At 43.8% G+C, this 20,712-nt stretch overlaps 1 protein-coding gene across 1 annotated transcript in view; it reads left to right on the forward strand.

Annotated features, from left to right (window-relative positions):
* Positions 1 to 599: 599 nt before the first annotated feature.
* Positions 600 to 20,712, forward strand: part of LOC129700391 (regulator of G-protein signaling 6-like) — a 411,071-nt gene continuing 390,958 nt past the window's right edge. The window contains exon 1 of the mRNA XM_055640840.1: positions 600 to 700. Within this exon, the coding sequence (XP_055496815.1) occupies positions 617 to 700 (84 nt within the window). The 5' untranslated portion in view covers positions 600 to 616. The remainder of the gene's footprint in view (positions 701 to 20,712) is intronic.

Raw genomic sequence — 20,712 nt, forward strand, 5'->3', positions numbered from 1 at the left:
TGGCACTGACTCACCTGCGACCTGTATCTGGTCTCCTGGAGAACACACACAGACACCAAATAAACAACCCCTCTCGTCCCACCCACACTGCTCGGCACTGTCTAATTCTCCTGTCGTCGGCGCTGTGGAAGAGGAAGGGAAAGTCGTATCTCGGTTGCTAAGGTACGAAATAGGCCAGATGATGCGGAGAAAAAGTGTGTGTGTTTATATATGCAGCTAATTTGTTACTTCCTCTAGCATCACGACATCATTTATATAGAGTTGTTATTTGTGGATAATGATTCGCCGTCTTATTTTTGGTCTGGGAGACAATTTCTTGTCACCACAACCCACCCTGTTTCAGGCGAGGAGTTAAAAATAGTTTGTAGCCAGTGCACCGGGGTTGGAGTTCGGATGCAGATCGGTCGGAGGGATTTATGTACAAAGCAAGAGGCAAGAATACTCGTCGGCAGTCCGAGTGGCGAAGCTGTTTCATGGCTCAGTTTGCCATCCGAGCTGAGGTGAAGCGTGCGCTTGTAAATTCAATGGATCGGCCGTGTGTGTGTTTGACCCGTGTGGACTGAGTGTCACCCATTCCCTTTGTTCTTCTTTGTAGAGTTCAACTAACAGTCCCGAGATGGCTCAAGGCTCCTCCGAGCAAATTGTGTCTGGGGGCGGCGAGTCGGAGGAGACTTCCCCCAATATGCTCGTGTACCGAAAGGTAGGCACGCGGATTTAATTCCCTACAGGAATTTATTTTCCTTTTTATTGTTGGGATTTGTGTTTTGTATCGAAAAGTTGGTTGCTGTGAAATTCGGTCAGTGGAATTTTGGCGATATTCAGTGTCCTTGCCTTGCTGGGGTATCAGATCAACTTTTGGTCTGCAAGGCTTATTCCACAAATATCAATGCAGCTGTGTGATTTGGTATCCCGTACTGTTATTTTAAAAGTGTATTTTAAAAGATGACATGGATTCACAGTCAGTTGAACTGGAAGTTCTCCCGGTGTTATAGTCCACCGGATCCCATCGAAAAACAACACATCGCTCCTTCTCTAACCGTGTGTGGGCTGGAGGGGGAGCAGGGGGCAGGCACCGTCCGGGTCAAGTGTTTATCCACTCGAAGACAGTACTACGCGTTGGCGGGCCGTTGTGCAAATGTAGCTATCGCTGTGGACAGGGCTAACCAAACAAATTAGAGTGTTCTCACCGGGGGAAGACCGTTATTTACCTGGTGGAATTGTAAATGCAATTAACCCGCTGTATCGGAGTTTACGAGGTGCACGATTTTTTTTTCCAGCAACATACCCTGGGCTGTAGGAAAAGCTTCAGAACCATTAACACAAAAAGTCACCTGTGTTAGTTTGATGCTTTTCTGTAAAGTATTTTGTCAGTAAAATGTTTATTTTTCCGACTTATTGCCAATGTGAGTGGGGGGGGGGGGGGGGGGGGGGGGGGGGATCTGTTGCTTGTTTAACGTGGATCACGTTTGCAATGATCTCGCTGGTTGGCATCTGAGAGAGGTTAATACATTGGAGAGCCTTTTGACATCTCCAGCTGATGTTTGATCACATTGCTGAACATACGTTGGGGCATTGGCCCATGAAGCTGTGAACTGGTGGACGAGAAAATTATTTGGAGGACGTGTGTAGGGAAGGAACTCCAGATGCTGGTTTAAACCGCAGATAGACATAAAATGCTGGAGTAACATAGTGGGACAAGCAGCATCTCTGGAGAGAAGGAATGGGTGACGCCACCCATTCCTTCTCTCCAGAGATGCTCCCTGTCCCGCTGAGTTATTCCAGCATTTAGTGTCAATCGTTGGATGGACTCTCGGCTTTAGCTAGAACTGTATTTATCTCGTGAGTTATTGCATCTGCAAAAGTGACTTTTTAAAAAATAATTTTACATTCTTAATGCAGTTTGACAATCTCACTGCAGTAGTTGGAAGAGAGCAGCTCCATGGTTAAAGATGGGTGTTCACTTTATATATGGTGGCACGTTTAACCCCGTGTATCTTACCTGATTCGATTCATTCAGAGCAGAAATGAATTTCCACATTTAAATCTTCACCCAAAAAGAGATCTATGGGTCATTTATTGGGGAAATGGGAAATAAAATGGAGTGGGAGGGGGGGGGATTCAAATTTAAATCTTCAAATATTAAAATAGTGTAGGCGGAGAATTGTAGTCTTCGACATGAAACTGAATGCGGAGTCTAATTCCGAATATTAGATGAACAAATGCATTGGCAAATTTTGGACTTTAACGGTCATTGTCACCTCCTGACAAAGTAATGAATGCTTGGCTTTTCATGGGTTGCTGTTTCAGTAGTATTGATAATGGCAAGAGCAGAGAGCTGTACAAAAGCAATTATTTGTTTGGATGAGGCGCAGCCTCATGTTTCCAGTGTAAGAACATAACTCGGATTCAGTTCCCCTGTAACCCAAAAATGACCAATTACGGTGTTGAAGTGTTTGGGACTTGTGCAAGTTGGCAGCTAGACTTGAGGATACAAAATGTTGGAGTAACTCAGCGGGTTGAGCAGCATCTGGTGAGCACATGGATAGGTGATATTTTGGATTAGGACCTTTCTCTGACTGATTGTCGTGGATGGTGTGGTGGTGGTGGGGGGGAGGGGTCTGTGTGGAGGTGGTGGAAGAAAGCTTGAAGAGAGGAGAGGCAGGACAAAGTCTGGTAGGTAATAGCTAGACATAGGCAAGGTTTTTTTTTTATAGACAGATAGTTGGAACGAAGGTCAGAGATAAAAACAGGAGGTGTAAGAGTAGCAAATTAGGAAGCTAGAGGAAGGATGGGGGAGGAAAGAACTTGGTGCAATTCTGGCGAATCAGTCTGAAGTAGGGTTCTGACCCAAAACATCACCTATCCATGTTCTCCAGAGATGCTGCTTGACCCGCTGAGGTATTCCAGCATTTTATGTCCTATTGTGTAAACCAGCATCTGCATTTTCTTGTTCTTACATGATGCGAGCTGGACTTGCTGGTTTTGTGGTTAAATGATGAAAGTGAAGCTGAACAGAGTGACTGCATTTGGCACTCTGCAAATGGGAGAAAATGTGTGTTAAGCGCAATCAGCCCTTTACTGCTATTTAAAGTGGCTGAATGATGCTTTCATTATCTGAAGGGATAGCTGCACATGTTCTTCCTAAAGCAAGATCACATGCCAATGCATCCAATTTACTTTTGGAAATGTTATTTCCCACTTTTTATTTAATTATTCATTTCCTTGTTATCCTTGTTGTGTTTGTCAGAAGCAACCCACATTTACGTAGCACCTCTTAATGTAGTAAAGCACCTGAGTTCTTCAGCTACATAACGAACAAAATTTGGCTCCACTTCCCTTTGAAGAATATTCACAAACAGTTTCTCTGCATTCTTTTGTTTTTTTGTCAGTTCGTTATCTATCCATTAAAGCGGTTTAGAACTTATGGTAAGGAGTATGTCAGTAAATAATTCAAAGATGCATTAAGCAATTCATTCCTTTCAACCATTTGTGGCCATGAAGTTGAGATAGCTAGTTAAAGATTGAAGGCAACCACTGAATAAATAACTGAGTAGCTAACTACTTTTAACACACTCCCCTCGGGGATGAGATTTGGAATATGTTGTAGACCATTTTGGAGTGCGTTTCGTTTTTCAGTTTAGAGATACAGTTTGGAAACAGGCCCTTCGGCCCACCAAGTCCACGCCGACCTGTAACCGTACCACTAGACATTATCCTGCACATTTGGGACATTTTGCTATTTTTAACCGATGCCAATTAACCTATAAACCTATCCATCTTTGTAGTGTGGGAGGAAACCAGAGCACCCAGAGAAAACCCACATGGTCACAAAGACAACGTATGAACTCCGTGTAGACATAACACATAGCCAGGATCGAACCCTGGTCTCTGGCGCTGTTGGGCAGCAACTCTACCACTGTGCCATCTTTCCACCCCTTGTAATGAGAATAAATCTAACTCAGATGGTGTAAACTTCTGGAATGCAGTTGAGGACAGTGAGAGAGAGAGAGAGGGTGGAGTTTTAGCCATGCAGGTTTCTTTTTATATCTATGGCTGACAATCTTTTATTGACATAAGTATTTTTCCATAATATAACACCGCCTGAACTTTTGCTTTTTAAAACTGTTCCTTCATATTCAAAGTTTTTTTTGTAAATCAATGGTATTACTTTAATTTCATAATTTAAATTTTAACTTGTTATTTTGTTATTATGAGCAACAAAACATAATCTATTTTGAAAATTGTGTGTTGCCTTCTGAGCACATCTGGTGAAATTCACCTGCACTTATTCCCTTTTTGTTTATTCTGCATGATGAGTTTAAGTTAATTATTCTATTAAATTAACTGGGAATTTGCCCAATGTTTAGAATGCAAAAGACTATACAATCAGGATATTTCATTGTCACATGCATTGTTTAACACCAGCACTTGAATTATCTTATAATGGATGAAGTAATTATTGAGTCACTCTTAAGGGCCTGTCCCACTTGGGCGTCATGCAGGATCGAACCCTGGTCTCTGGCGCTGTACGGCAGCAACTCTACCGACCTCGCGTCACTGCCTACGCCACCATGCCTCACCACGCGCCATGTGTGCGTAATGCACGCCATCGTGTCGTGATGCGTAAATGATGTTGCGTAAATGACGTGCAAATGGTGCCCAAGTGGAATAGGCCCTTTACTGGGAACTGTAGGGTTTGTGGAGGCTGATTCACACATTTCTGTTGAATTTCTCCTGAAGATATTGTTCTTAAATGTATTTAAATTTTATTCGTTTATGGGATATTGGAATCACGGATGATACCTACATTTATTATATGTAACTTTAAATAGCCACACCGCAGTAGTCAGACTTCAAATGGCCCCTGGCGATGGATAGGAGATGATCTTGATTCTACTTAATCCCATTTTCATAGTCATAAGATTTGGAGTCGCTATTATATAACCTGGAAGCAGGTCCTTTGGCCGACTGTGTTTGTGCATCCACCAGGCACTCTTTTTCCAGTATTCCTCCAGTAATCCCATATTATTTCCTCAACATTCCCATCAATTCACCACTCAACTATGCACTACAGGTAATTAACTGTGGCGTATGAATCAAACGACCAGATGCACCCTGGGGTGTGGAAGGAAAGTGGAGCACCCGGATTCTCTTTGATGTCGGTTACTTCCTGCATGAGCTTACTGCCTAGTGATTGGCATTTAGAATACTAATCTGTTTGTTTTTCTCTTGCCATTTATTTAACTATTCTCGGGATATTATATTCAGTGGGGGCATTTATATCGTCTTCCTGGCTGATGTCACAGCAGAGGTTGGTGGGGAAACTAAGATTCTTGTCTTCATGGTTCCTCACTGACTACCCTCACATGACATTGGTTAGTGTGAATGTATTTATTTTTTCAGCATATTAAATAAATATATTAATTTAGTTGGCACTATGTTCAACACAGTGTCAACTAAACATTACAAAATTCTTAAGGGGTTGGACAGGCTAGATGCAGGAAGATTGTTCCCGATGTTGGGGAAGTCCAGAACAAGGGATCACAGTTTATGGATAAGGGGGAAATCTTTTAGGACCAAGGTGAGAAAAACATTTTTCACACAGAGTGAGGAATCTCTGGAATTCTCTGCCACAGAAGGTAGTTGAGGCCAGTTCATTGGCTATATTTAAGAGGTAGTTAGATGTGGCCCTTGTGGCTAAAGGGATCAGGGGGTATGGAGAGAAGGCAGGTACAGGATACCGAGTTGGATGATCAGCCATGATCATATTCAATGGTCTACTCCTGCACCTATTTTCTATTTTTCTATGTTTCTATTTGAGTAGTGCAGTTATGCTTTGTTTTAGATTTCAATCATTGTCATTATTCTGAACTGTTTTTATAACGAATGCGCCCTATAATTAAATGCAGTACTGGTGGTAGGGAGGGGGGAGTTGTTGTTGGTGATAATCGTCTGCAGAGGACCAAGTTCATTCATGGTGTTCAAAAGGAAACTGGAGAGGGAAGAAAAGGAGGACAGGTTCAGGGATCTGAGGAAAGAGCAAATAAGTTGTTTAACAGGATTCACAAGGCTGGATTTATATTGCAACTTCCTCTGATTCTGAGCATTTTCTCACTGTGAGCCTTGGGGGGGGAAATACAAGTGCAGAAGGTGATGATGAAATGTTTTATTTAGGGACATGGCTATTATCTTGCTGATTCTTCATAACATGATCTCTTGATATTTCACTTCTATCCTTGGTATGGCAAGAGTTGGATCCATGTTGGCTTTATATCAACGCCTCTCATCTTTGACAGAAAAGGAAAACTTACATTTTTGACTGTTGGATTACCCAAATAAATTCACATTGTGAATTAATATTTCTTGACTTGGTGACTAGTGGCCATTTGGATTAATTTAGTGTGTCATAATGATGGCCTTTGCCTTTAAATTTAGTCTGTCTGTAATTGTGTGGGTGGGATTTATTACGGTCGGAGGCATGTTTGCTGCTGGGTTATTTTGCACAGAAGCTGTTAGCTTTTTAGTTTAGTTCGGAGGACCATGGTTGAAGGAATAATTTTCGACCATGAGGAGCTTTCCTACATGAGGAGTTTTCTAACATTTCTAAGCAACATGCTGAAGTTTGACAAAGATTAAAGTGTACGAGTAAAAAAAGGTTGGAAGAATATCTTACTGTTTTTCTTCAACAATAAACTATTAATCAAAAGACTGTTATGAAGATTCTTTGTAACGAGAAGTTTGTAAAGTCTCGGAGAGCTCACATGCGTAAAAGGACATTCTCCTAATGCCATGTTTTCTTCTAAGTGGCTAGAGAGGTAACAGCGATCTCTTGAACGATATAATAATCTGCCACTATAGTGACTGTTGCACAAGCGATTTAAGCAAGCTGTAACATCTCACATACTGTGATGAGATGATGATTGATTACCCTGTCATCTTTATAGGTAGTCTCATCTTCTTGCGTTTGAGGCAGCAGAAGTTATGTAATGCCCTCCAGCCTTGGGTCTTCTGCATTCAGCTGCAGCAGGGTGATGCCATCCAGTTCGACATTATTTCTGCTGCTGGCTCTGTTGTCGTTCACCTGACTGAAGTCAGTTGACAGGGCTCACCATGGGGAGGTCGACAACATGAGCCCCTTTATAGGTAGTGCTAGTTGGGGAATAATTTACAAGGGATACTAATGCTTAGCCCTCTGTAGTTTAGTTTAGTTTATTGTCACATGTATCGAGATAAAGTGAATAGCTATTTTGTTGCGTGTTATTCAGTCAGCAGAAAGACTGTACATGATTACAATCAAGCATTCACAGTATACAGATACAGGATAAAGGGAATAATGTTTATTACAAGTTAAAGTCCAGTAAAATCTGACTAAAGATAATCTGAGGGCCTCCAATGAGGTAGATGGTAGGTCAGGACTGCTGTCAAGGATCGGATGGTTCAGTTGCCTGATAACAGTTGGGAAGCAACTGTGCCTGAATCTGGGAACTGTCCCTGCCCGATAGGAAAAGTTAGAAGAGGGAGTGGCCAGGGCCCAGTGCCGGATTTACGTATAAGCTAAACAAGCTATAGCTTAGGGCCCCCACTTTCTAGGGGGCCCCCGAAAAAATTAATGGGCCCCGAGGTCTAGGGGGGCCCCCGGCCAAGGCAGAACACCTACCGTTCAACTCTGGGCGGCCCCCCTCTCTCTCTCTCTCTCTCTCTCTCTCTCTCTCTCCATCTCCCCCCGCTATCCATGTCCGGGCCGCCGGGCTCCACTCGCTCCTCATCCGCCGGCACGGCAGGCCGCCTTGCACATGCGCACAACCACGGCCAGCACATCATCGGCCGCCCTGCGCATGCGCACTGCAACGGCAACTGGTCACTTTCTCCCTCGCTTTGAATTGTGGGCGATTTGGCCGCCATGGCTGTCCGGTCGTTGGGGGCCTCGCAAGTGAAACAGCTTAGGGCCTCTCTTCATCTAAATCCGGCACTGCCAGGGCCTAGGATAAATAAAACCATGTTAGTGCCCTCTCCCATGTCAAAGTTGCGGTATTAAGCTCTTAGTTACACCGATCACTCCACGAGAAGGGCACAATGTTCGCTTTCCGGCTACATAGTTCACACAACAGCCACTCTATCTTTTTCTGAAGGAAATTACAAATGGACAGAGAATATGCCCGGAGCTTTCTTGAATAAATGCAGCATATAAACCATATAACAATTACAGCACGGAAACAGGCCATCTCGACCCTTCTAGTCCGTGCCGAACACATAATCTCCCCTAGTCCCATACACCTGCGTTCAGTCCATAACCCTCCATACCTTTCCCGTCCATATAACTATCCAATTTATTTTAAAATGATAAAAACAAACCTGCCTCCACCACCTTCACTGGAAGCTCATTCCACACAGCCACCACTCTCTGAGTAAAGAAGTTCCCCTTCATGTTACCCCTAAACTTCTGTCCCTTAATTCTCAAGTCGTGTCCCCTTGTTTGAATCTTCCCTACTCTCAGTGGGAAAAGCTTATCCACGTCAACTCTGTCTATCCCTCTCATCATATTAAAGACCTCTATCAAGTCCCCCCTTTACCTTCTGCGCTCCAAAGAATAAAGCCCGAACTTGTTCAACCTTCCTCTGTAACTTAGTTGCTGAAACCCAGGCAACATTCTAGTAAATCTCCTCTGTACTCTCTCTATTTTGTTGACATCCTTCCTATAATTAGGCGACCAAAATTGTACACTATACTCCAAAATTGGCCTCACCAATGCTTAGTACAATTTTAACATTACATCCCATCTTCTATACTCAATGCTCTGATTTATAAAGGCCAGCACACCAAAAGCTTTCTTTACCACCCTATCTACATGAGATTCCACTTTCAGGGAACTGTGCACAGTTATTCCCAGATCCCTCTGTTCACCTGCATTCTTCAATTCCCTACCATTTACCATGTACGTCCTATTTTGATTTGTCCTGCCAAGATGTAGCACCTCACACTTATCAGCATTAAACTCCATCTGCCATCTTTCAGCCCACTCTTCCAACTGGCATAAATCTCTCTGTAGACTTTGAAAATCTACTTAATTATCCACAACCCCACCTATCTTAGTATCATCTGCACACTTACTAATCCAATTTACCACACCATCATCCAGATCATTGATGTACATGACAAACAACAGTGGACCCAACACAGATCCCTGTGGCACCCCACTAGTCACTGGCCTTCAACCTGACAAACAACCATCCACCATTACTCTCTGGCATCTCCCATTCAGCCACTGTTGAATCCATTTTGCTACTCCTCCATTAATCCCCAACCATTGAACCTTCTTAACCAACCTTCCGTGAGGAACCTTGTCAAAGGCCTTACTGAAGTCCATGTATACAACATCCACTGCTTTACCCTCATCAATTTTCCGAGTAACCTCTTAAAAAAAAATTCAAGAAGATTAGTCAAACATGACCTTCCAGGCACAAATCCATGTTGACTGTTCCTAATCAGACCCTGTTTATCCAGATGCTTATATATATTATCTCTAAGTATCCTTTCCATTACTTTGCCCATCACTGACATCAAACTAACAGGTCTATAATTGCTAGGTTTACTCTTAGACCCCTTTTTAAACAATGGAACAACATGCGCAGTACGCCAATCCTCCGGCACTATTCCCATTTCTAATGACATTTGAAATATTTCTGTCATAGCCCCTGCTATTTCTACACTAACTTCCCTCAATGTCCTAGGGAATATCCTGTCCAGACCTGGAGACTTATCCACTTTTATATTTCTCAAAAGTGTCAGTACTTCCTCTTCTTTGATCCTCATAGTTTCCATAGCTACTCTACTTGTTTCCCTTACCTCACATAATTCAATATCCTTCTCCTTGGTGAATACTGAAGAAAAGAAATTGTTCAATAACTCCCCCATCTCTTTTGGCTCTGCAGATAGCTGTTCACTCTGACTCTCTAATGGACTAACTTTATCCCTCGTTATCCTTTTGCTATTAATATAGCTGTAGAAACCCTTAGGATTTACTTTCACCTTACCAAAGCAACCTCATATCTTCTTTTAGCTTTTCTAATTTCTTTCTTGAGATTCTTTTTACATTCTTTATACTCCTCAAGCACCTCCTTTACTCCATGCTGCCTATAATTATTGTAGATCTCTCTCTTTTTCCGAACCAAGTGTCCAATTTCTCTTGAAAACCATGGCTCTTTCCAATTTTTACTATTTCCTTTCAACCGAACAGGGATATAAAGATTCTGTACTTAAAATTTCACCTTTAAATGTCCTCCATTTCTCTTCCACATCTTTCCCATAAAACAAACTGTCCCAATTTACTCCTTTTAAATCCTTTCGCATCTCATCAAAGTTAGCCTTTCTCCAATCAAAAACCTCAACCCTAGCTCCAGTTCTGACCCTCTCCATAATTATATTGAAACTAATGGTATTGTGATCACTGGACCCGAAGTGCTCCCCAACGCATACCTCGGCCACCTGACCCGTCTCATTTCCTAACAGGAGGTCCAGCACTGCCCCTTCTCTAGTAGATACTTCTATGTATTGCTGCAAAAAACTATCCTGCACACATTTTACAAACTCCGACCCATCCAGCCCATTTACAGAATGTGTTTCCCAGTCTATGTGTGGAAAATTGAAATCTCCCACAATCACTACCTTGTGCTTACTACTAATATCTGCAATCTCCTTACATATTTGCTCTTCCAATTCTCGCTCCCCATTTGGCGGTCTATAATACACCCCTATAAGTGTTGCTACCCCTTTCCCATTTCTCAGTTCCACCCAAATAGCCTCCCTAGACGAGCCCTCTAATCTATCCTGCCAAAGCACTGCTGTAATATCTTCCCTGATAAGCAATGCAACACCTCCTCCTCTTGCCCCTCCAATTCTATCACACCTGAAGCAACAAAATCCTGGAATATTTAGTTTCCAATCACAGCCCTCCTGCAACCATGTTTCACTGATCACCACAACATCATACTTCCAGGTGTCAATCCAGGCTCTAAGTTCATCCACATTTCTTACAATGCTCCTAGCATTAAAATATACACATTTAAGAAACGCACCATCTCTTATTCTCTGTTTATTTTCTTTTTCTTCTCTCTCCCCTACATTTTGGGTCAGAGTGCTACCATTCTCTGCCTCCTGCCTTACACACTGACTGCTAGCTTTCCCAATTTAAGTCCCTCCCCCCACCCATACTAGTTTAAAGTCTCCCCAGTAGCCTTTGCAAATCTCCCCGCCAGGATATTGGTCCCCCTCAAGTTCAAGTGCAACCCGTCCTTTCTGTACAGGTCGCACCTTCCCCAAAAGAGGTCCCAATGATCCAGAAACTTGAATCCATACCCACTGCACCAGTCCCTCATCCACGCATTTATTCTCCACCTCGCTCCATTCCTACTCTCATTGTCGTGTGGCACAGGCAGTAATCCTGAGATTGTTACCTTTGCAGTTCTTCTCCTTAACTCTCTACCTAACTCCCTAAATTCTTCTTTCAGGACCTCTTCTCTTTTTTTACCTATGTCGTTGGTACCTATATGTACCACAACCTCAGGCTCCTCTCCCTCCCATTTCAGGATTTCTTGGACACGTTCAGACACATCCCTGACCCTGGCACCAGGGAGGCAAACTACCATCCGGGTCTCCTGTCTACGTCCACAGAATCGCCTATCCGACCCCCTGACTATAGAGTCCCCTATTACAATTGCCCTCCTCTTCTTTTCCTTATCCTTCTGAGCAACAAGACCGGTCTTTGTGCCAGAGGCCTGGCCGCTGTCGCTGCCCCCAGGTAGGCTGTCCCCCCCACCCTTACTCAAACATGAGTACTTATTTTCAAGGTGTACAGCCACCGGGGTACTCACCAGTCCCTGCCTCTGCCCGTTGCCCTTCCTAACTGTGACCCAGTTTTCTGTCTCCCGTGGTCTTGGAGTGACCACCTCCCTGTAATTCCTTTCTATGACCTCCTCGCTCCCCCTGAGCAGACAGAGGTCATCGAGTTGCTGCTCCAGGTTCCTAACACGGTCCCTTAGGAGCCCCATCTCAACGCACCTGGCGCAGATGTGGAGAACACTCACTCCATGACCTCCCACATCTGACATCCAGAACAGTAAACTGCTCTGGCCCTCATTCTCCCTCTTATCCAAATACAATAAAGCCTTACCCAGGATACGCCAATCAGCTGCTTCCTCTGGTCCTCTTCCACCAATCTACAGGGACGTGAGGTAACTGGTCTCATGGTCACTCAATGTGGAGAAAGAAAATGTGGGTTTGTAAAGCGAACACATAGAAGTTCAGTACGAATGGCAGGAGTGCATTACCTCACAAGCTACCAACTTGATTGCTCACTTCATCAGGAATCGTGCCTGATCTGTCAAAAATTCTGCAGTTGCCATAGGGGCCTCATTACTCACTTCAGCCAACTGTTGTGCAAACAATTGAACCCCAATCCTTTGGGACTGCAGAACAAGATATTCATATTATGTAGGAAAGAACGGCACATGCTGGTTTAAAGATGGACACAATGTTGGAGTAACTCAGCGGGACAGACAGAAACTCTGGAGAGAAGGAATGGGTGACATTTTGGGTCGAAACCTTTCTTGAGACTGAAGAAGGGTCTCGATCTGAAATCACCCATTCCTTCTCTCCAGAAATGCTGCCTGTCCCACGGAGTTACTCCAAGCTATTCATATTACTGGGTATGAAATCCAATGTTTGACACCATATGGTTTCAGGAAAACTTTATCAGTACATTACACTTTTGGTACAAAACTTTAATTTCACTAACTATCATTGAACTGTATAGATCATGAAAGGGATCTCAAAAGTGATGAGATTCTGTATTTATTTTCTCCTACATTATACCCATACAATACTTCTGTACACACGTAAACCAAAGAAGTTCTTCTGCATATTTTTTGTATTTTAATTTGTATAGCTAACATTCTGTCAAATGTTTGGAAGCTCAAAATAACAATAGCTGTATTTTCAATGTTCTCTCAGGTTATTAGAGTGTAGCATAATTAAAAAAAAAAACTATTTTATTCCTAATCTCCAAAGAAATACAATTGGCACGTATCTTTTTCAACATTCATTGTACCATTGTTTAAATGTGTTATTTTTACTATGTGTTAATGCCATTCATGTTTCCTCATGAAACAATGCATTCATGAACTGATTGAGAGGCTGTTACACGGGCCCAGCCCCTCGGCAGGGTCCTGGATTGTGCTCCTATTATCGGAATGGTGTCAGATTAGGAAAAGGGGAGATGCAAAGAGACCTGGGTGTCCTTGTACATCAGTCACTGAAAGTAAGCATGCAGGTGCAGCCTTTATTGGGCTTCATTGCGAGAGGATTTGAGTTTAAGAGCAAGGAGGTCCTACTGCGTCTGCACAGGGTCCTGGTGAGACAGCACCTGGAGTATTGTGTGCAGTTTTGGTCTCCTAATTTGAGGAAGGGCATTATTGCTATTGGGGGAGTGCAGCATAGGTTCACCAGGTTAATTCACGGGATTGACATATGATGAAAGAATGGGTCGACCAGGATTGTATTCACTGCAATTTAGAAGGATGAGAGGATATCTTATACAAACATAAAATTCTTAAAGGATTGGACAGGAAAAATGTTCCTGATGTTGGGAAAGTCCAGAACCAGGCGTCACAGTTTAAGAAAAAGGGGTAGGCCATTTAGGACTGAGATGAAGAAAAGCTTTTTCAGCCACAGTTATGAATCTGTGCAATTCTCTGCCACAAAGGCAGTGGAGGTCAATTCACCGGATATTTTCAAAAGTTAGATTTAGCTCTTAGAACTAAAGGAATCAAGGGATATGGGGGAATAAGCAGGAACGGGGTCCTGATTTTGGATGATCAGCCATGATCATATTGAATGGTGGTGCTGGCTCGAAGGGCCGAATGGCCTACTCCTGCACCTATTTAAAAAAAAATAAAAAATTTCCTCTGCTTCCAAACAAAGCCTTTGCATGGTTGCCCCAAGCTTTGGTACATCCTTCAGCCTGGAATGGGACAATCAGCAGCATTCACATATGAACATTCTCCATCCAACTGGAGGGCATTATGCTGGGGGCTTAGTTTAGTTTAGAGATACAGTGTAGAAACAGGCCCTTTGGCCCACCGAGTCCACAGTATTTGCATGATTGTCTTATCTAACTCCTACCTCATGATATAGTTATTATGACATGTAATGAATGCAGCTTTGGCTTTTTGTGGAAACTGTTTTGTTTTCAAACAAAATCTGAGAACTTGAGAGACCATGGTAAAGCTGCCAAATAGCCTGCAAAAATTGTTAGATGCTAACATTTCTCATTAAATATCAAAGCATATATTTTTAGAACATAGAAAAATACTGCACAAGACAAGCCCTTTGGCTTACAATTTCTGTGCTGAACATAATGTCAAGCAAAACCAATCTTATCTGCCTCCATGATCCATACCCCTTCATTCCCTACCGATCTATGTGCTTATCTAAAAACTTCATAAATGTCGCTATTGTATCGGCCTCCACCTTTGCCCTGGCAGCACGTTACAGGCACCCACCACCCTCTGTGTAAAAAGAAAACCTGCCCCGCACATTTCCTTTAAACATTGCATTTTCACCTGATAGCTATGGCCTCTAGTCATAGTCATGGAGTGATACAGTGTAGAAACAGGCCCTTCAGCCCAACTCGGCCACACCGGCCAACATATACCAGCTACACTAGTCCCACCTGCCAGGGTTTGGTGCATATCCCTCCAAACCTGTCCTATCCATATACCTGTCTAACGGTTTCTTAAACATTGGGTTAGTCCCAGCCTCAATTACTTCCTCTGGCAGCTTGTTCCATGCACCCACCACCCTTTGTGTGGAAAAAGTTACCCTTGCCGATCCCCTTTAAGTTTTTCCCCCTTAACCTTAAACCTATGTCCTCTGACATTGTCTTTGACATTTTCATTTTGAGGGGAAAAAGGTTCTGACTGTCTATCCTATCTATGCCTCTCATAAATTTTCTCTATGTAATTTTAGTTCAGTTGAATACAATCACTGAATGTACAAGAGACGAAAGGGCCTGGCTCACTTGGGCATCATTTGCGCCTCATTTACGCGTCATGTAAAATTGGTCGACACGTGCATAGTGGATGGTGAGGCGGGGAATCGCATGGAGTGGCGAGCGGTATGGCGTAGTGTACCGAAATCCTTGCGCTCCATCTGCGTGACGTATCGCTTACGCACGCTGACGCATTGGCTATGCACGCTGACGCTTTGGCGTCGCATGCTGGATCGCGTGGCGATGCATGGTTCTGTCACCGTGCGTCAACGTCCGTAAACATGCGGCAAGCGCGCCACCCGTACGCAGTCGGCCCGCCTTTTACGTGTCATGTAACCTTTAACCTCGTCCACACAGACCTCTTCCTGGGTTTCTTGCTAGCCTTTCGTGTCGTACTCCTGCCTGGCTGATCTGTAAGTATGAGGGCTGCTGCTAACAGACATCTCTGTTGTTGCTGTAGCAATAAAATCTGTAGTTCTTCCATGATGGTAATGATGCAGAATAGGGAAGCAGGATTTCCTAATGACGTCTGTGCTGACGCACGATGACGCGTGATTTGCGTGCGACAGTCGCGCGTCAGTCACTACTGGCCTGTCGCGTAAATGACTCGCAAATTATGCCCAAGTGGGACAGGCCCTTAAGAGTCTCTCTGATTTGCATTGGTAATTGTTGACATATTTGCCGTGAAAAGCTTTTTGTTGTAACGTTCTGATAATTGCAAGAACCTGTGTGGGCCAATTTTAAAGCCAATAGTTAGATTAAAAGGCATCTGCTGTACTTGGGCAAATCACAAACTTAAAGTGCTCAAGCACACTTAAATGCTGCTCAGATGATGGAATTCTATTTTCTTGAGATTAAAATAATCAATTAGCACTCGCCTCATCCATTAAAAATCACTTTTTTTTAACTAATGCCCGGTTGAATTACCCTCGCACACTGGAGTGTTTCCATCTTTTCTTTGAACACAATAACATATGCCTGCTTATCCTGAAATTTATGTAGAATTCTTTATTCAGGTTGGGTTGCTTATCTGGAATGAATTGGGCAGTCAAAGAGGGTGTGTTCTGTGTTAGGGATAGTCAGCATCATTTTGTCGTGTCTCAAACATCTGAATTTTTTGAGGAGGTGACCAAAAAGATTTAAGAGCAGAGCTGTAGATGTGTATATAGTTTAAGGATAGTTTAAGGTCATAGTTTAAGGATAAGGGGGAAATCTTTTAGGACCGAGATGAGGAAAACTTTTTTCGCACAGAGAGTGGCGAATCTCTGGAATTCTCTGCCGCAGAAGGTCAGTTCATTGGCTATATTTAAGAGGGAGTTAGATGTGGCCCTTGTGGCTAAAGGGACCAGGGGGCATGGAGAGAAGGCAGGAACAGGATACCGAGTTGGATGATCAGCCATGATTATATTGAATGGCGGTGCAGGCTCGAAGGGCCGAATGGCCTACTCCTGCACCTATTTTCTATGTTTCTATATGGACTTCAGTAAAGCATGTAACAAGGTTCCATATGATAGGTTGCTCTGGAAGGTTAGGTCACATGGGATCCAAGGAGAGATAGAAAAATGGATAGAAAATTGGCTTCATGGAAAGAAGCAGAGGTTGATGGTAGAAGGTTGCTTCTCGGACTGGAGGCCTGCGACTTGTGGCGTGCCTTGGGGTTCGATGCTGAGCACATTACTGTTTGTCATCTATATCAATGATTTGGATGAGAATGCACATGAAAAGATTAGCAAGTTTGCAGATGATACAAAAGTGGGTGGTATTGCAGATAGTGAAGATGATTGTGAAAAATTGAAACAGGATCTTGATTGGGTGGCCTGATGGGCTGAGGAATGGTTGAAGGAATTAAATACCGAGAAATGTGAGGTGTTGCATTGTGAAGTCTAACATGGGCAGGACCTACACTTTGAATGGTAGGGCTCTGGGGTGCGTTATAGAGCAGAGGGATCTCGGAGTGCAGGTACATAATTCCTTGAAAGGAGTTGCTGGTAGATGGGGGTGGTCAAAAAATCTTTGGCACATTGGCCTTCATCTGTCAGTATTGAGTATAGAAGTTGGTAGATCATGTTGCAGTTATGTAAGATGTTGGTGAGGCTACATTTAGAGTTTTGTGTTCAGTTCTTGGCTCTATGTTATAGGAAATATGTTTTCAAGCTGGAAAGGGTACAGAGAAGATTTATGAGGATGATGCCTGGACTCAAGGGTATGAGCTATAGGAAGAGGTTTAGTAGGCCGGGACTATTCCTTGGAATGCTGGAGGATGAGGGGTAATATTATAGGGAATATATATATAATATCATGAGCGGAATAGATCGGGTAGATGCACAGAATCTCTTACACAGAGTAAGGGAATCGATGACCAGAGGACATAGGTTTAAGGTGAATGGGAAAAAATTCAATAGGAATCCGAGGGGTAACTTTTTCACACAAAGGGTGGTGGGTGTATGGGACAAGCTACCAAATGATGTAGTTGAGGCAGGGATCATCACAACATTTAAGAAACAGGCAGGTTCATGAATAGATCAAGTTTGGAGGGGTATGGCCTAAATGCAGGCAGGTGAGATTAGTGTAGCTGGGACATTTTGACCGGTATGGACAAATTGGGCTGAAGTGCCTGTTCCCCTACTGTATAACTCTATGACTCCAGTTGCACGATTAAAAGCCAGAGTTATTCTCCTTTTGGATAAAGAAATATGAACAGAGATTTGATGGAGGATTGCAAGATCATGACTGGTTTAGATGGAGGGAGCTGTTCCCATCAGTTCATGGATCAAGGTACCCAGATATAGTATTTTGTGATATAGACCTTAATAGAAACTTAAGGAAGAACTTTATGCAGGGAGTAGTTATGATCTGGACTTTGTCTGCAGGGATGATGGAAGATACAAGATACATTTATTTGCCACATGTACCAATTGGTCCAGTGAAATGTGTGGTCACCATACAGCCATATGAATATTAAAGTTGTTTATAATAAACCAGTAAGTACATTTTCAAGAGAATTGGATAGGCAAGAAATTAGATAATTTTCTGGGGGTTGTGGAAAGAACCTGCAGAATTGGCACAGATGGGATTTCATAACCAGAGGTCAATGTAGACTTTGGCCTGAACAACTTCCATCTCTGACTTGATAATTCCATGCTTGCAAGGGCTTTAGTGGCTGGAGTGGCTGATGTGTGATGATAGATAAAAGCAGATCAAGAGCTGGTTTTGTTGGAATTGATGTGCAAAATAATTATGCACTAATCTTCAATGCTTTCACACTTTGTGCCCATGAACAGCGTGTGTGCAGCTGCTACTATGGGCTCTCGGTCTCAGATAACTCATGATGCCTGATGTATCCACGCTGTATGTGTTCAATCAGTTTTGGTTTCCTGTACTGTTCATCATACATTGCAGCCATTTCAAACTGACCTTTCTGTCCTGGGCCTCCTCCAATGCCAGTGAGGCCACGTGCAAATTGGAGGAACAGCAGCTCATCTTGGTCTGAAGAAGGGTCTTGACCCAAAACCTCACCCATTCCTTCTCACCAGAGATGCTGCCTGTGCCGCTGAGTTACTCCATCACTTTATGCTTATCTTCGGTGTGAACCAGCATCAGTCTTGATTAGTACAGGTGTCAGAGATGGGGAGAAGACAGGAGAATGGGCTTAGGAGGGAGGATCAATCATGATTGAATGGCGGAGTAGATGGGCCGAATGGCCTAATTCTACTATTCCTTATGACCTTGTGCAGTTCCTTCTGACACACCTCGTATTTAACATGGGTAGCTTACAACCCACTAGTATGAATGTTGAATTCTCTAATTTTAGGTAATGTCTACATACACTCCTCTTCCCCCCCCCCCTCCCCCATCCGCTTGCTCGCCCCGACACCCCTTGCTCCCCTTCCTTCACTAAAAGTTGGTTAACCAGTTCTACAGTTTGCAATGATGTATCACACTGTCCCTACCCAACAATTGGCCTATCAGGGAACCACCCTGCCTGAGGTCATCCGTTGTTGGCCTATGATAGTCTTTTCATGCTTCGTGTTTTCCCCCCCCTCGTTACAATCAGTCTGAAGAAGGGTCCCGACCCGAACGTACAAACTCCATGCAGAAAAGCACCCATAGTCAGGATCAAACCTGGGTCTCTGGCACTGTAAAGGGCCTATCCCACGAGCATGCGACTACATGCGGCAAGCGAGACCAAACCAGAAGCAGGGGCCGCGCCTAGGTCGAGTGATCCCGTACGAGATGACATGAAGTTCGAGCGAAAGCGTATGCCGTGAAGATGCTGCGACGGCGTCGAGGCGCTGCGTACGGCCTCAACACGGCAGCGGGCTGGCAGGCCGTTGCCGTGCGGAATTTTTGGACAGTGTCAGTATTTCGGAGCCCCGCGCGATGTCTGGACCAGCTCCGCACAACTCCATACGGCTCCGGCGTCGAAGTGGGATTGGCCCCGCGAGGCCGTACGGCTCAAGCGACCACGTTGGGTCATGCTTGTCGCATGCAGTCGTATGCTCGTGGGACAGGCCCTTTAGGCAGTAGCTTTACCACTGGGTACCTTGCTACCATTCAGCAATGCCTGGTTAGATCCTATTGCTTTCTGAAATTCAGCTCAAGAAATGTCTTTCCGAGTGTTTTTTATGTTCCACAATCATGACTCCATGCATTGCAACATGGAAGATGCATGGAGTCGCGTTAGGAAAATCATGTTCAGCAAGAATGGGGCTGAATATAGAGGAATGTGGGGTTGCTCCATCAAAGTGATTGAAGTCAAAATTCTACATCGGGTCAATAAAAAGTACTCCAGGTGACCAGTACTTGTTTTTTAACATTAACTCAAGAGCCAAGCATCATTCCCAACACTAATATTGCACTTGTCCATGAGCTAAAATTAATATTGATGTTAGCTAATTTACAAAGCTTCCAACCACTGTTGTAAATGATTCCAATTAAATTCAATTCAACTTTAATGTCATCGCACAAATGCAAGTATGAGTACAACGAAATGCAGTTTTGCGTCAGTCCGTAGTAGTTGTGCATAAATTAAATTTTAAAAAAAAAAAAAAATAGAAAGGGGGAAGATACAGAATAATCAAAAAATACAGAATAATTAAACAATGGGGACGGAGGGACCGGAGAAATCTATCGGCGGGACTCCGAGTTCAGCAATGTGATTGTATTGTCGTAGAAGCTGTTCCTCATCCTACTAGTACGTGACCTGAGGCTCCTGTACCGCCTCCCTGATGGGAGGAGGGCAAACAGTCCATGGTTGGGGTGTGAGGGGTCTTTGATGATCTTCCCAGCCCGTCTCAGACACCGTTTTCGGTGGAGGGCATCCATGGCAGGGAGCGGGGCACCGATGATGTGCTGCACGGTTTTCACCCCCCGTTTTAGTGCCTTCCTGTCCGCAGCAGTGCAGCTGCTGTACCATACCGTGAAGCAGGTGGTCAGGATACTCTCTATGGTACGGCGGTAAAAGTTGGTCAGGATCCGGGGGGACAGGTGGGCTTTCTTGAGCCTCCTCAGGAAGTAAAGGTGCTGCTGTGCATTTTTGATCAGCTTGGAGGTGTTGAGGGACCAGGACAAATCCTCCGAGATATGTATTCCGAGGAATTTATAGCTGGAGACGTGCTCCACCTCAGTCCCGTTTATATGGATGGGGGTATGACTGCCTCCTCTGGTCT

The sequence above is a fragment of the Leucoraja erinacea genome, chromosome 9, assembly GCF_028641065.1.
Source record: "Leucoraja erinacea ecotype New England chromosome 9, Leri_hhj_1, whole genome shotgun sequence".
NCBI lineage: Eukaryota > Metazoa > Chordata > Chondrichthyes > Rajiformes > Rajidae > Leucoraja > Leucoraja erinaceus.